We start from the raw sequence: 15,073 nt of genomic DNA, 5'->3' as shown, positions 1-15,073 counted from the left end.
TGAGTCTGCCTTCACAACAGGAGCTGGGCATTTACATGCTTTGTGTCTTACTTAACTACTTAGCCCGTTCATCCAGATTCTGAATGTACATGAAAATGTTAAGATTAGCATCTTGAAGTATCACTATACTGTTAATATATTCTTCCAAAGTGTATAATTATAAAGTATAGCAGGTGTAATCCATTGAAGTAAATGGTAAAATCCTATTGACTTCAAGGATTTATCCATTATGTATCTTCAATACATTTCTGCTATTTTCCTGACTTACCTACCTTATCTAGTGTTCCCATCTTTAGCATTTGAGTGAATTCATACTAGTTTTAACTTCCTCTTTTAAAAAGTTTCTAGTTATTCATTTAAAGGCTCAAACTGCATGGAAAACCACTGCAAATCTTCACTGTTCTTTGAAAGCAACAGAACAATTGCTGCATAAATGTCATTGATTGTACACTGCTACATATGCTTTAACTTTGTAGACTGTTTGACATGTATGTGAAGGTAATTAGGGGCATTTTTGTATTGCTAAGAAATGCTAAGAAAATCAAGTTTTGGCAATAAGAATGTCCTTCTTCTGGGGCAGTTACATTTGGCTTGAATTTCAGACAACATGGCACTGAGGCTATTTTATTAAGAGCGAAAAAAAGATGCAAAAAAATTAAGACTCAAACCTTGCAGTCTGGAGGAGATCTGCATTGAGGTCTGCTGAGAATTTGACTCTCGTTTATAAGAGAACTTGTCCCTTTTGCCTGGCTTGGGAATGTTTTTCTCTCCCTTCTGATTATACTGGTTTTATCTCTAATTTTATCATTGACCAACGTCATGTAATGAAATAAAATGATGAAATGCTTCAGGGACTTATGGTTACTGCTCAGCCTGTGCAGTTAGCATGCTGGGGAGGCCACCAGCCAGGGTGCTGGACACTTACTCTTCCTTCCCCCTTTCTGATAAGGACATAACCAGAACAGTAATTTGGGCTCAGTTCCATCTATCAAAGACAAAACTCAACATGAAATAAGTACAAGTTTGTGGACTACACAGAATGTTTGAAGATGGCTCATTTAATGCCTGTAGACTGTATGGGAATCTCAAAACACAGGGGTATTGCACGCTGTGGAATGAGGAGGTGAGGGGGAAAAAAATAGGTGGATACCTATAAAACTGGCCAAAGCATCATTCATGTGCAAGTACTAGTTGCTGGGCAAAATAAAATTATTTTCACTTGTATATCTCAATATGCTTTTCATCCCAAAGGCCTATACCTGCTGGATTACACTATCATGTTTCAATTCAATAGGATAAGAAAGCTACTCATTACTAGCTTCATGTGAAAGCTAAAATTGTCTTTGATATACTAATCAATCCTTTTTAAAAGATGTTGGCCTCAACTTCATTTCAAGTAATGCCTATTTCACAGAAAACACAATGGAAATAAGGAAAAGATCTTAAAATTCTGGAAACTTAGTAAAATGTCTAAGTAGTAAAATTAATTGAAAGTTGTAAAAAGAGAGACCTAAAATTTTATAGGTGTCAGAAAAAAAAAATCCCAGAAAAAGCAAGAATCAAGCTCTTTGTTGTTCATATATGTTGAAATGAAAACCTAGGAATTCTGTCTTATATTCCTCAGTATTTTTTAAGAAAGCATCTACCCCTGTTTATCTGCCTAAGCTAGTGACGCAGTACAAATTCTTAAATATTAAACTGAGGCTTTGAATTGGAAAATACCTCATGATTATTTTTCTTCTTTTTTCTTATTTATTGATCATAGAATTTACTCAATTGAACAAAAAAGGATTTTTTTTTTCTCGCAGTACTTTCTTATTTTTAGTCACAGTTGTTGATATACTAGCCTTTCTGACACTGCTTTTAACCCTTTGATGCAGACTTGCATCTGGTTTGTTCTTCTATTGTTTCAACTACCTCAGTGGCATGTAAAAACATTATTTCTGCTTTATTTCTTCTTTTTCAATGTTTTAAACACCAAGAGCCACATAAAAATAATCCACTGACTGAAAATGAGATACACAAAAAAATCACTTGAACAGATTAGAGCTGTATGAACTTGGAGAATTATCAGTAACAGTGGCATTAAGAAGATAAAGTTTTGGATTTGCTGATGCTGCTGCTCTTTAAGACTTCAATTTTTTTTCTGAACATGTTTATTTATTAGGGGGAAGTTTAGCCACCCACCTATGAGCGATATCGTGAAGACAAAAGTACTCAGCATTGGCCAGAATAAAAGTTTGTTCTCTTTCAGGTAAGGAAAAATACTTGAAATTTTCACCTGTCTCTTCTCTGTTTTCCTGGGTTTAAAATCAAATGTCAAATATTATTGTATCGGGTCTGACAAAACAAAATGGTTTTGCATAAGGTCTGATCCCTAAAACAAATAAGAGCCATTGCCAGCAATGTTTTCTCACCCTTCTATTTCAGTGCCTGGGAACTGCGCGCGTCAGCTCCTTTATCCTTGGTGCCTGTGTACAGCATTTGTGGGAGCTGTGTGAACTGCATCTTTGCTGGGATGGCTTTGGCTGATTTTGGGACTTTACACTGCTCTGTGGCCAGGAGATCTCACTGTGAGGGCAGACTGTGCTGTGGTCCTCTTCACCAGTAATCCGACTGGAACCCTTTGGAAGTCATTTCAATGCTGCCAAACAGAAACCAGACTGTGACTGGACCCAAAATAAGTTGGTAACATTCAGGTATTCAGTTATTTTTTATTAATTCAAGGGTCCATCTGCTGAAAAGAGAGGTCCACACAATATTCTAGATCAGTGCCTCAAGGTAATGGACATTTGAAATTCTCTTCCTGAGGTGTTCATCAGCCTATATAATGCTTGTTGAGCTCATCCAGTGCTATTTACATGAAATATCTAGGCCAGAGATGAGAAATTATTTGTATTCTTTTGATTTTAAAAAGTCCATTTTATTGGGGATATTTCCCATGACTTAAATCTATGAATACATGTATAGAAGTAAAAAGGAAAAGTAAAAAGAAAGCTAAAAGGAACAGAATGACATAAAGACAGGCTCTTTTTTTTTAACTCAGCAGTTCATGGGCAGAAGATTGGGAACTGTGATAGGACATAGGGAACAGTTAGAGGGAAGTTTTGGCCAGAAAAAGCTGAATTTCTAGCCCATGTTGGAAAAGATGTCTAACAAGAGGTAGGTGGCATCAAGGCTGGAAAACTGAACAAAATATTGCATGGATAAGTTTGAGAAAGCTGGAGAGCCTTCCCTTTTGGAGACACCTTTCTTGAGAGCAATGTAATCTTCTTATGACAGCACTTGGAAGCCCAGAAGTCCAAACCATGTACCAGCACAGCAGCTTTTAGGTCAAATCAATGAGGACTAAAGTCATGTCAGCAATCTGTGCCCTCCTGTGGGGACCAGCTCACTCTGAACAACAGCATGAACTTACCAACCTCCATTCTTGTCTGAGCCACATGGCCCTGGGTGGTTTCCAACAGCCCTGAACCTCAGCTGGCACAGCCACCAGCAGCTTCTGACAGCTCACACAGGCTCTCTGTGAACACACCGAGAACATCACACAGGTCCCAGGAGAGGAAAGGAACTGTAAGGGAGTCTGTGCCACAAACTGTGCACCAAGGATGCCTGCAGCCATTCACTGCAACTATAACAAGATTAATCTGAGGGCATTGATTTGTAAATAGACAGGCACAGAACATTCACATCTAGTCACTATGAGCAATTTCACATAATTCAGCCTGGAGAAATTTGCCTTTATAAGTTTCCCAACAGCAATTACAGTGTAAGATATGAACTCACCTCCAACATTAGTGTGTCTATATTTATGGGGTGGGATAAGCATAAACTTCCTTGAAGCTGTACTTTGGGGTTGTTGACCCTTTCCTTCCTTTGTTTTCATGAATGCAGGCCACTGTCACTCTGCACTTGTCCACCTTTATTGCACCCTGACAAAGAGCTACTTTAATCACAGAGTTTTCAGCATCCTCAGATTTCCATGTTTATGCCCTAGGGAATAGTAGAAATACTTTGGGGAATCACTGCAACACCTACAATCTTGCAATTTAGAGCAATTTTGTGGGGAGTGGAGGAAAGTGGAAAGGAAGAGTCAGGCATGAGGTCATTCATCTGTGGTAGCAGCTTAAACGTGATGCCTCATTTTCCACTCCTTATTCCCAGCGCCCATTCAGATGTCATTGAGAGCAACATGAAGAGCAATATTTGATCCAGGTCTGCAGTCCATCCTGAAGATGGTCAGGGTACAAATAAAGTAATGGGAAGAAAGTGGAGGGAATCTTAGGAAAGAGCCATCTTTTTGCCTCTCATGCACAGTGCCTGCCATTTCATCAAATTGTACTGGCACTGAGATGAATTATTTTTTCTTTTTTTAAGTTTCAGGGATTATATCTGGGTATAAGGAGTGTGGTTTGGATGAGGCCAATTAAGCAGCCTCTGTAATATCCAACTTCCTTTCCAAAGACCACAATGGAAGATTGCAGATTTGTGAAGTGGAATGCCATTCCATAGTAAGAGAGAACATTTCTTGGTGTGCCACCTATATCGAGAAAGGAGAATAGGTAAAAAAAACCAACATTAAAGCACCTCCAGTGCTGAGCCAGGACTGCAAAAAGAAGTCAAATAAATTATTTAATCAAGTAGGATTGCTCAAAAAGACAGGCTCATAAATTTGAGGGGTCCCTATGTATACTCTGTTGTTTATTTCAGAGAGAAAGAACCACTGTGTCTGAGGAAAGCTCAGCTCTTTTTTCAAGAGCTGCATGGTTAAACTCTCCCATTTTGACCAAGTTCTGTGCTTTGGACAATCCTGCAAATTGCTAACAAAAAGAGTTATCTACTTCATCTGCCTGGATCTTAGCAGATTCCCCAAGAATGCCTATATACTCATCCTTTGTACTACTGCTCAAACTTCCAATGCATGTTTCCTGTGGCATTCTGAACATCTCAGTGAGATGTGAGGCATAATCTCTTTCACCTTTTTTCCTTTTTTGTTTCCTCCTCTTGCTCCTGAACAAGCTGTGCTCTTTGGCATTAGTATTCCAGTCATACACTCACATGACTCTACCCTACCACGTTTCTGTTATGTCAATTAAGTTGTAATTTTGATCTCGCTTTAAGTGTTCTGGCTGCATTGTATTTATTTAGATACAGTTTATATCAGTCTAGGCTGAGCATCAGTTATTTTGTTTTTGTTTTTCTTCCTTCAGTGACTTTTTTTAAAGAGTCACAGGTTTCTTTTTCTCAGCTTTTTTGTTAGGCCAGTGTGGGTCAAATTTATCTGGACATGCATGTCACCAGCCTGGCAGGATATTTTAGCATACATCAAATCACATTAGCAAATCTATGCTGAAGTTTTTTCTTTGCTAGGTAGAGCCCATTTTTTCCTCATCAGTCCTTCCCATCCATCAAGGAAATGCATGGCTACGTGAAGGTAACCAAGACATTCCTTCTCATTCCCACCCTCACTTGCATCTCCTCATGCAGGCATTAAGATTCCTTGTCCAAGTAGAAACTGCAATCAGAAGTGCTGCCAGACCTCTCTGTCTTTTCACCAAAGAAACCTCTACATCACAAAACCCACAGTGGTCACTCACTGTCATAGGGCACTTGGCTGCAGGAGGCTGAAGTAAGCTCTGATTTATTTAGGAGAGATACAAGACCTAAGATTTGTGCAAAACTGGAATGTAACTGGACCCTAATTAATGAAATGCAATGTAATGTTGTTAATGAGATTGATCTAAAAAGTCAAAACCAAGAAAATAATCAGACTTAAATAGACATTTGAAAATCTGTTCTTACATATATACTCCACAGTAGGATCACCTGTATCAAAACTGTTCATGAATAAGAGTTGACTAACCATACTTATAAAAATAGCCAGTAACAAGACACGGCAGACTATCACAGCCCATCTATTTCAGTATTTTACTCTCCCACCTTTAGTTTTTCTGAAGTCAAACAACTTCCCTCTGTTGCAGTTTACTTATTCTAAACACAATTCATACAGAGAAAGAGTCCCTCCTTCTTTGCAAATTGTCTGGATCTATTTTAGTTAAATAAACAGAGCCAGAATGCATCTGTAAACAGTGGACCTTGATTACCTACTATGTCATGTTTCTAGAACAGACCTTCACATATTTTGGGCACTGCCCTGATTACTTTCCAAACACAGTCTGAGACTTATCATCAGCTTAGATGAAGCCATGTTGCCATAAAGGGTGAAGAAGTTTAAAGGCCAGATAATGTCTCCAGGACCAAGGATAAACTCTATCTAGCATTGTTTATTTTTTTGCAGAGAAGTATACCCTTTGTATTCTTAAGAATAGTTATCAACTCTCCTGTCTTTGGACTAAACAATGTCAATCTCAGTCTTCCTCCACACACTCCAGATCAGTCCCACTAAAATCCATTCCATTTTCACCTGACATTCCCAGGACTGGTTCCTGAAGTGCAATTCCCAAATTCAGTTGCCTGCTCACCAATTCTGACTGAAGATGAACATGATGATTTTCTGTGCACTACGAATAATGTTTCTATTTGTGCATTTCAAATTGCTTCATACAGTTCTCTAGGTACAGTCAGTGAACTTATCGTGCTCTAATTGATTTTGTAAATCTCTGACTTATTTAATAATTTTTAATATGTTATTCTAGCATTTACATCCCATAACACTTAGCAGTTGTTTGTGAAGATGACTGCATCAGCAGTGATAGCACAGACAGACTTTTTGATAAGCAAAAATCATTAAATATTTCAGCCACTCTGGAGCTGCACTTTGGTAGAATTAATTTGTGGTCATGGGGAAGTTCCTATGACTTCTACTGTGTTTGTACATGTTCTGTGAAGCACTGAGAAATTTCTTTCTCAAGAGCTTTCTGTCTACCCATTTTTAAAAGCACTTCTCTGTGTTTCAAAATTAAATGTGAGACTGTTAAGACTTTTTAGAGATTAATTGTGCATCATAGACTGAAATCCTTGAAAGGATTCCCTAGAAGAACGAATTGATAAAATTAGAATGATGCAAATAACAAAACACTGCTGTCAACTGACCTCCTATCAATTATCTTGTGCTGATTTGGCCTTTTTTGCCCATGCTAATTGACCTTGATGAATGTTATTTGTTTCTTGGAGCTTCAGGAACGTGGTTTCTCCACTGCCAATGGCGTGGTTATGCTAAAAGCCAAGGTCTACCCTCCTCTTGCCTTTTGATGTGGACTTTGGTACTAAACAAAATGCTGTATTGTGGCCCACAGCAGAGCTCACAGGGGAGAACAGCGGGGCTGTGATCTGCTGGTGGAAGGAGCAGTCGTTTGCCCAGATCAGCCCTCGAGGGTGACTGCATCCATGACTCGGATGGGGTAAGGAAAGCAGTCTGCTAATCTGCAGGGTAGCTCCTGCTGGCTGATAAAAGGAGGTGTACAGTAGTCTCAGTCTTAGCTCGTTAGCCAGGTTTACACTGGTGTGACACTGCTGAACTTAGACAAGCAGTTCCTGATTTACTGTAGGGCGAGGGCAGAATCGGGTCTGATTTTTGCACCACAACCCATAGAGATTACCCAGCTCGCCCTGGAATCTTGTGTATGTTTAAGGATACTTCAATATATGTAAGCATATTTATAGCCTTTCCCCACGTCGTGAGGATATTTTGGATCTTTCTAGTACTTCTGGATATAAAACCTTTCTGAGCTGAATCCAGGACAGATAAATCATGACTCCGGCTCCTTTCGCCTAGGGTAGCCTGCCTCAATCGCTGCCACATTCCTCCCATAGTAGTCGTTTAAAATTAATAGCACATGCAGAGGAAAAACTAAACCCTTTGACGTCACTCCCGAAATGAGGAAACATAAACAGAAAAGGCTTCTCGGCGGCGCTGGCAGCGCGGCGGGGATTGGTCTGCGCTCCGCGCCCGGCGCTGGCAGCGCCTCCCCGCCCGCCCGGCCTGCGCTGGCTGACACGGGCGGCCAGACTGCCGCAGCCCCAGCGCTGCCCCAGCCGCTCCCTGGCACACCAGTGCGCTCTCTTCCCGAGCCTTTTTGCTTCTTAAGGTGGTTTTATTGGCTGGGTTGGGGGACTTGGGGAGGTTTTCTTTCCTTTTTCTTTCTTTTCATTTTTTTTTCTCCTCTTTAAAAAAAAAAAAAAAACCTTTTTTTTTTTTTAATTATCATTATTTTAGTTTGCTGTCGTTACTTATTTCTATTCCTAATCCTGGATGCAGTTACTGGATTCTGCAGTACAAGTCTTCATGAACAAGCTGCACCGCTTAGAGATTTCACAGCATTCAAAGGTCACAGAACTGCCACTATGGTTAAATGTCTTGTTTAATGGTTGAGGTATGTACAGCAAATCTAAAAGAAGCAGCATGATTATTTTTTGAAGGGGGACTAAAATTGTGAGGGGGAGAGGGAGATAATACTATTATTTAGTGGGAAAGATTTTTACTGGTGATTGTTACTACAGCAACCGTTTTTTGAATTTCCTCCCTTTTTCTCTTTATTCAAACTGGATGAAAATTTTAACTTATGTTGATTTAACCATTTGATGGTTACAGGAGGTTGCAAAAGCAATCTCTTGTAGAAGTCCTTTCTGACCCCACTGGGGAAAGTGTGGCTGATTTTTCTGTATGTTTTCCTATTGCTCTGTGGCAGGAGAGGGGACCTGGGACTTGTCTGGCTTAGATGATGGAAGAGGAAAACAGAAACTTGTTCCTATCCTGAGGGGGCTGTGAGTTTTTCTGAGAGTTAGAGCAGAGGGAGGAAGAGTTGGAAATAAACAGGTCAAGCAGAAAAGTATATCGGCTTCATTTTTCAGAGTGCATGTACTGCCTTTTAATTTTTTTAAATACACGCTTAGATTACTTTACTTGGTTTGGGTTCAGAAGTTCAAAATTAAGAAGCAGCCTGAGCTTTGACTAAGAAACAGATCCCCACTGAGAAGGGAGAGAGCTGTCTTATATTAACACCAGTTTTCATACAGCTTTTGCTACCTAAGCAGGGAAAAGTGGGAATTTGCTCAGGAGTTGAAGTGATGTAACCTGGCATCTATTTGGTAGCACATAGCTTCAATTCATATTTGAGCCATTGATCTGCTGTGAATGAGTATTGCAGCATCACAGTGGGCAGTGTGTGCTGCAGTAAATGAAAGCAACTGCTACCATCAAACTAACATTGTTTTCAAGAGCGTGATTCTAAATTACAAGAGGAAGAGCCACTTGTCAGAGCTTGTGTGTGTGTGTGTGTGTGTATGTACAAGTGGTCTTAAAAATAACTCCAGCCAAGACAGGAGATTTCTGTTGTTAATTGGATTAATATACAGGTATGTTCAATGACCAGCATTCTTCATATTTTTGTGATTTGTGGAAAGAGACTTTTCATAGCTCTGTTTGAAATGTTGCTGTAGCTATAAATCCTTTGCAATCTGAAAATATTTCAGTTTAACTTTAAAAATTATACCTGAAGAAACAATTCCTCTAACAAGGAACAGAACATGAGCACACCTATCTCCTGCAGTGTACCCCATAGGGTTAAAAACATTAACTACACTAGGCTGGAGCATGCTAGCTTAAGGACTGCAAAAATATTAGCTCTGAAATGCAGAGGATGTGCTATGTGCTGTGAATGGACAATTGCTATTCTGCAGTGCCTAGTGGGAAAACAAGGACTTTGTGTATTGCAAATGCATAACTGCAGCTCCTCCATTTCCTTTGCTGTATCTTCACTGATGACTGCAGAAACAAAGAGGTTTGTCACAGATAAGCTCTGTAGTGCCCCATCTCTTTGAAGATGCAGGAAGATATTTTCTCATATCCAAAAACCCAAAGTCAGGCTTAGTTTTGTGAACTGTTGTTCTGTAATCTGTGTCATTCTGTCTTCCTCAGCCCTCCCCAAGTTCTTCCTATGTGAACTGCCAGCTGTTTTCAAAAACTAAAGTAATACTTCTCTAGGCTCAAGTTCAGAAAGGCTAACAGAGTGTTGGTTACGTGATTAATTTGTAAATTTCACTGAGTGTGTCTCAGCCTATAGAGACTATAACTGTTCTGTAGGGAAAAACCCTGTAACCATGAATATATTCAAGTTTCCAAGACAGTCTGTAAGATATTTGTTTATAATAATTTCTGAGAATTAAATTATTCACTTCTTTTGATAAACAGTTTTTAGAGAAGCTTTGGTTTAAGCTCTGTATCTACATGTTGGTGCATCTGTGTTCTGTAGCAACTACTAGTGGTGGTACTAATAGAAGATATGGTAAGTGGACTTCAGCTGAGGAAATGAGTTTTGCTGGTTTTGTAAGAAAAGTTTATTTGCAGTGTTTCCTCTGAACAATCTCAACTCAGCATCTAGAAAAAATACAGTTTAAGGTTGGCCTCTCTGCAGTGGACAGAACACTTACTGACATTAGCACTCACATTGTCTCCAAAAAATTGTATATTGCAGAAGTTTCATGGGCTATGAATGGCTGCTTCTACTGAGTTTATTTCCATAGGGTGGACAGGAGTTTTCGCCAGTGAAGTTCCAGTGATTCCATCAGACCAGATCACAGTCTGCTGAGCCTAATCCAATATACTACAGATCACTTTTTAAAATTGTAAAATGTTTAATTGTGTAAATTTAATAGTATATAAATATATCACTATAACAGCTGCTCCCCTTTCTCCCTGTTTATGTCCTTTTCTCTTCTGAAAATGAGCTCTCTGCTTGCCCTTACCAGACTTCTAGGTAAGTCATGGTAGCAGACTGATTTTCCAGGGTCTTCATTGCAAGTATGATGTATGTTTGAGAGGTTTGATCATATGTAATTCCTTTTCACTCATCCTTTTCACATGTTTCTTCTACCAATTGCTAAAGCATACTTTAATGAGAAATGGTCTGAAAATTGGTATTGAATGACACATATATGGTTTTCTTGTAATTTTTCAATCTCAGTCAAAAAACTGCTCTTGTATTGGTAGTTTCATTTATAGGAGCTGTATGAAGCAAAAATGCCAGCTACTAACCACACCTTTAGTGTCAATAGAGTAAAACCTGACACATCTCTATTTAATCATAAAAGATATTTGAGACTTAATTTCTCCTCATATCGAGGGAGATATATGCTCTTGATGAGATTGGTTCTGGTTTCTGGGCTAACAGAAGAGCAAGTCATTTGGTGCAGCCAGGAAGGAATCCCATGTAAATAGGAATTCTGAGCTACTCAGTGTTGTTCATCATCACATTGTTACTTCATTTTCATGCTTGAAATTATTACAGCATTCCATGTGCTTGTCACAGGGTGAAAGTGAAAGGGACAGCTGCGGTCCTGCTAGCTGCCAGAACAAAATTAAGTCTTTTGTAATCAAATGATGGTTCAGTATTCCTCCCCTCACATCCATATTGGATAGAAGATGTCGGAAGTATGAAATTCATCGTTCTTGTTCTTCAGCCAGCAGACTGGCTTACTTTTGCAGGGACATCAGTTCTTACACTTCCAGTGAAGCACTTAGCTTTACCTCTAGTGTGGAATTTGCACTTTTCAGTCACAAGCTTCATGGCGTAGAATTGATGTTCTTTGGAGTTTATACCCTGACCACACTGGGACACAGATAAAGCCTAAGTGTACAAAAGCAGTTCAGGAGTTTTGATGTTTTTTCTTTCCCTGGCTACCACAAGGTGCATCAATTTTGGCACCTAAAGATGAATAATTCTGAGAAGATGGGTCACAGTGCCAGGTACCACATATGCACGCAGATAAGGATTGCTAGCACCCTTTTGTGCTTCACAGTAAATGAGTGGAAACCAAATAACATGCCTTCTGACAGTAGTAGTTTTTCAGATCTGAGTTATTAGCCTTGTATAAATACTAGAGATATAGAATGCTTTTGTTGTATATAATACAATTTGTTTAAATAATTCATAGAATTTAAAAATGCAAAGACAACATCTGCAAGGATTTTTCTGCAAAAAAATTCTTCTGTACCATCCTAGAAACTGTGGAGAACTGTTGAATTTAATTTATACTATTATTCTTACTACAGTGCCATTCCCAAAAAAATGCATTAGAAAACAGTATTTGAAGCTCTGAACCCTCTCATTTCTGTTATCCTGTAATTAGACTGTGGGATTCAGAAGATGTATTGCAAGGGTTCACAGTGCTCAGGTCTGGGGTAGTTTTAAAGCCTCCAGTTTTAAAGTATAAAATTAACAAATCCGAGCCAGATCAGATAGAACAGTGTATTTCCAGAGGCCAGGCTTCAGAGACAAAACTCTGAGTGAAAAGTTTGTGACAGAGACAATTCTCAAAAACCAGCAGTCGAGTGAATTAAGCATTTCCTTTGCACACATTGAATGGTGTGATATCATCAGTCCATTGATGCCGTAATTTTGATATACATTTGGCCCTTGTTCTGTTCTTCAAAAAGTGAAAAGTCAAGGGCTGTCGTTTAAGTGTGTAAACAGTGTCAAATGAGAGAAACTAAACTAATGGAACTATTGAGTTGTATTTTTTTATTCTGTTCTTTCTCCCAGAGGAGCTATGAGTGAGGATGGATAAGAATTCAGTTCAGCTACTTATTTAAGTCACATAGTCTTGTGGTGGCATATGATATTCTTCTGCCAGCTTGCTGTCCAGCCAAATAAGAAACCCAGGTTGCCTGGATGTATAAACATAGCTGATGACCTCTTCCTCTTAATAGGTGGACATGAACAGTTAGGAGTCTTCCAGTCACACACAGACAAATTTGCTACATTTTAGCTAAAGAAGAACCTCCTTCAGACACAAGCAGCAAGATATACTTCCCTTTGAGTAAGTTATTTTTTAAAAAGTAGAAACAAATATTTTGAAGGAAACAGTTGCAGAGGCATTTTTTTCTGTGGCTGGTAGGTTTGTACTAGTTACCCACAAAAATTTCTGGTATGAGAAAACTCACCAACTAATATCTCACTAATGCTGGCAGTGTAAGGTTTTCAAAAGAGCAGAGAATCTCCTGTCAAATTAAGTTTTGCTAATTGTTGCGGTGGCATAAAAACACATTTGTGGGGCAGCTGCTGTCAGGACCTGTATACAATTTTCTGCATGGTTGTTCATGGCAGAGTTTACGATACTAACTCCTCTGAATGTAGGAAAGGTATTTTGGGAAGGATGGTCATTACCTTTCAAGGAATAAAGCAGGAGGTAGGCATATTTTGCCTGAATATGCAGCAACTCAGGAATGTCTTAGAGAAATATACATCTATATAAATGAAATTAAGAAACATCAACTTAACTAGAAAATTCCCAGAGGATGGTATTGGTCTACTGTGTGATCAGTTCCGCTCCCTTAGGAGCAACTGCCCTTTATTACTTCTGGAAGAAAGGATATGTATGCTCATGTTCTTATTCCTTCTCTTTCCCCCTGCACAACTTAACACACTTCCTACAGGGCATGTGAAGACTGGCTAGGTCCTGAGGCTTGTTCCCATATGGGGAGGCAGAGTTACCATCAAGTGTGCAAGGATTCATCCCTTGGTAAAAGAGGTGTGGATCCCCAGGTGGTTGCTGTGCAAACAAACACATATTGACATGAAACGCCTCAGTACCTTCTCAAAAATTCAGCTGTCATCCACAGGGTGCAGCTATTTTCACCTTTATGTACAGTGATCCAGGTGTAGAGTGACAACTGGGACCTCTGCTTGCACAGCCCCAGAGGACATAATCTGCTTCGTGTGTCTGTAGAGGAGCACGTATGCAGCTGCACGCTGAAGTGCACTAAAGATGGCCAACGCCTGATATTTGGCTTTGCCTTTCCCTTAACTTACCTCTTGGCTTTGAACCTCTGAGCAGGTTAGACAGAAGGAGGGCTTGGTGCATACCAGGCTGCTGGGATGGAGGAGAGGACCTCACATGGATACCCGGAAAGGTGAAAACAGGTGCATGACACCTGCATGGAGAAAGAACACTTCTGGCTTTGTGTGAACTGAAAACCATGTCAAAACATGCTACTTTCTAGAGCCCTTTCTGTTTCAAATATTGGAATATGACTTGGCTCTGTCTGACTTATGCAGAGTCATTTTTGTTTTACACGCTGCCATAACATCTGAGTATCTATTAATAAAAATGTTCAAGTAGCATCAGAATGGCCATTTAAAATGTAATTAGGCAGTGTATCTCCATTTAATCACTATGGTCCTTAGAAGACCATAGGACAGCCAGGAAAACAATAATTAGTGATTAATAAAGAAGAACTTGCAGAGATCAGTGAAGGAAAGAGAGAAACATTGCAGTGAAGGATAGAGAGACACATTGCATGTTCAGGGCTTGGGAGGACAGAAAGTTGCTTTCTGCTTCAGCAGATCTGAGAACACTTATTGAAAAACATTTGAAAATGCTCTTACAATACTACATAAAATTCTCTCATTAAAAAAAATAATTTTCTTGACCAAACTCTATCAGCTAGAAAGATATAACTGGAATGTATTTCTTCACCAAGGAAATTCCTCCCGTGCACAGTTGGTTTGTTTTACTAGGACTGCTTTGAAAAGCAGAACAAGTAAAAGATAAAAACATGACTCTAATTGGAGTGCTGTGAGTGCGTGTAAAATGGCATGATTCCACCAAGTTTGATAGGACTGCATCAATTTATACCTGTGAAAGGTCAGACACACTGAACTTTCAGGACTAAAATGCATTCCTTCTCTTCAATGGTTAGATCAAATTTTAGGCTCATCAACCTTGCTTCATACCTGTTTCATACCAGTTTTCCACAACTTCCTCAGCAGTGTGGTACCACAGGGCTGCTTTTCTGGTTCCACAGAAGCTGTGATGCATTCTTTTCCTTCCACAACACTCTAACCCTCCCTTCTCTCCTTCCCTTTCTCACAGAAAATAAATGTTTACCAGATTTTATTTGAAATCAGACCCCTACATTTAATTTTTAGCTTATGTTCTAGCATCTGCAAAACTTTATATATTTGTAATGCAGAAGGGGCTGATGTTGCTCGTTTTCAGAACAGACCATGATCTGTTTTAAGGACACAGCTATGTAAGTAATATTTTTAAAAGCTGAGGAATAACAGGAAAACAGTAATTTTCTTTAGGACCCAACATGTACTGTGCTGTATCA

General features: G+C 39.3%; 1 protein-coding gene across 3 annotated transcripts in view; it reads left to right on the top strand.

Annotated features, from left to right (window-relative positions):
* Nucleotides 1-7,803: 7,803 nt before the first annotated feature.
* PDE7B (phosphodiesterase 7B) overlaps nt 7,804-15,073 on the top strand; it is a 170,585-nt gene continuing 163,315 nt past the window's right edge. For 2 of the 3 annotated variants that reach the window (XM_084203632.1, XM_084203630.1), the window contains exon 1: nt 7,804-8,333. In XM_084203632.1, coding sequence (XP_084059758.1) covers nt 8,313-8,333 — 21 coding nt within the window. In that variant the 5' untranslated portion in view covers nt 7,804-8,312. The remainder of the gene's footprint in view (nt 8,334-15,073) is intronic. The other variant, XM_084203631.1, reaches the window with a different exon arrangement.

This window comes from Fringilla coelebs (assembly GCF_963513975.1).
Source record: "Fringilla coelebs genome assembly, chromosome: 3".
NCBI lineage: Eukaryota > Metazoa > Chordata > Aves > Passeriformes > Fringillidae > Fringilla > Fringilla coelebs.
This window is presented reverse-complemented; position numbering and strand designations above follow the sequence as displayed.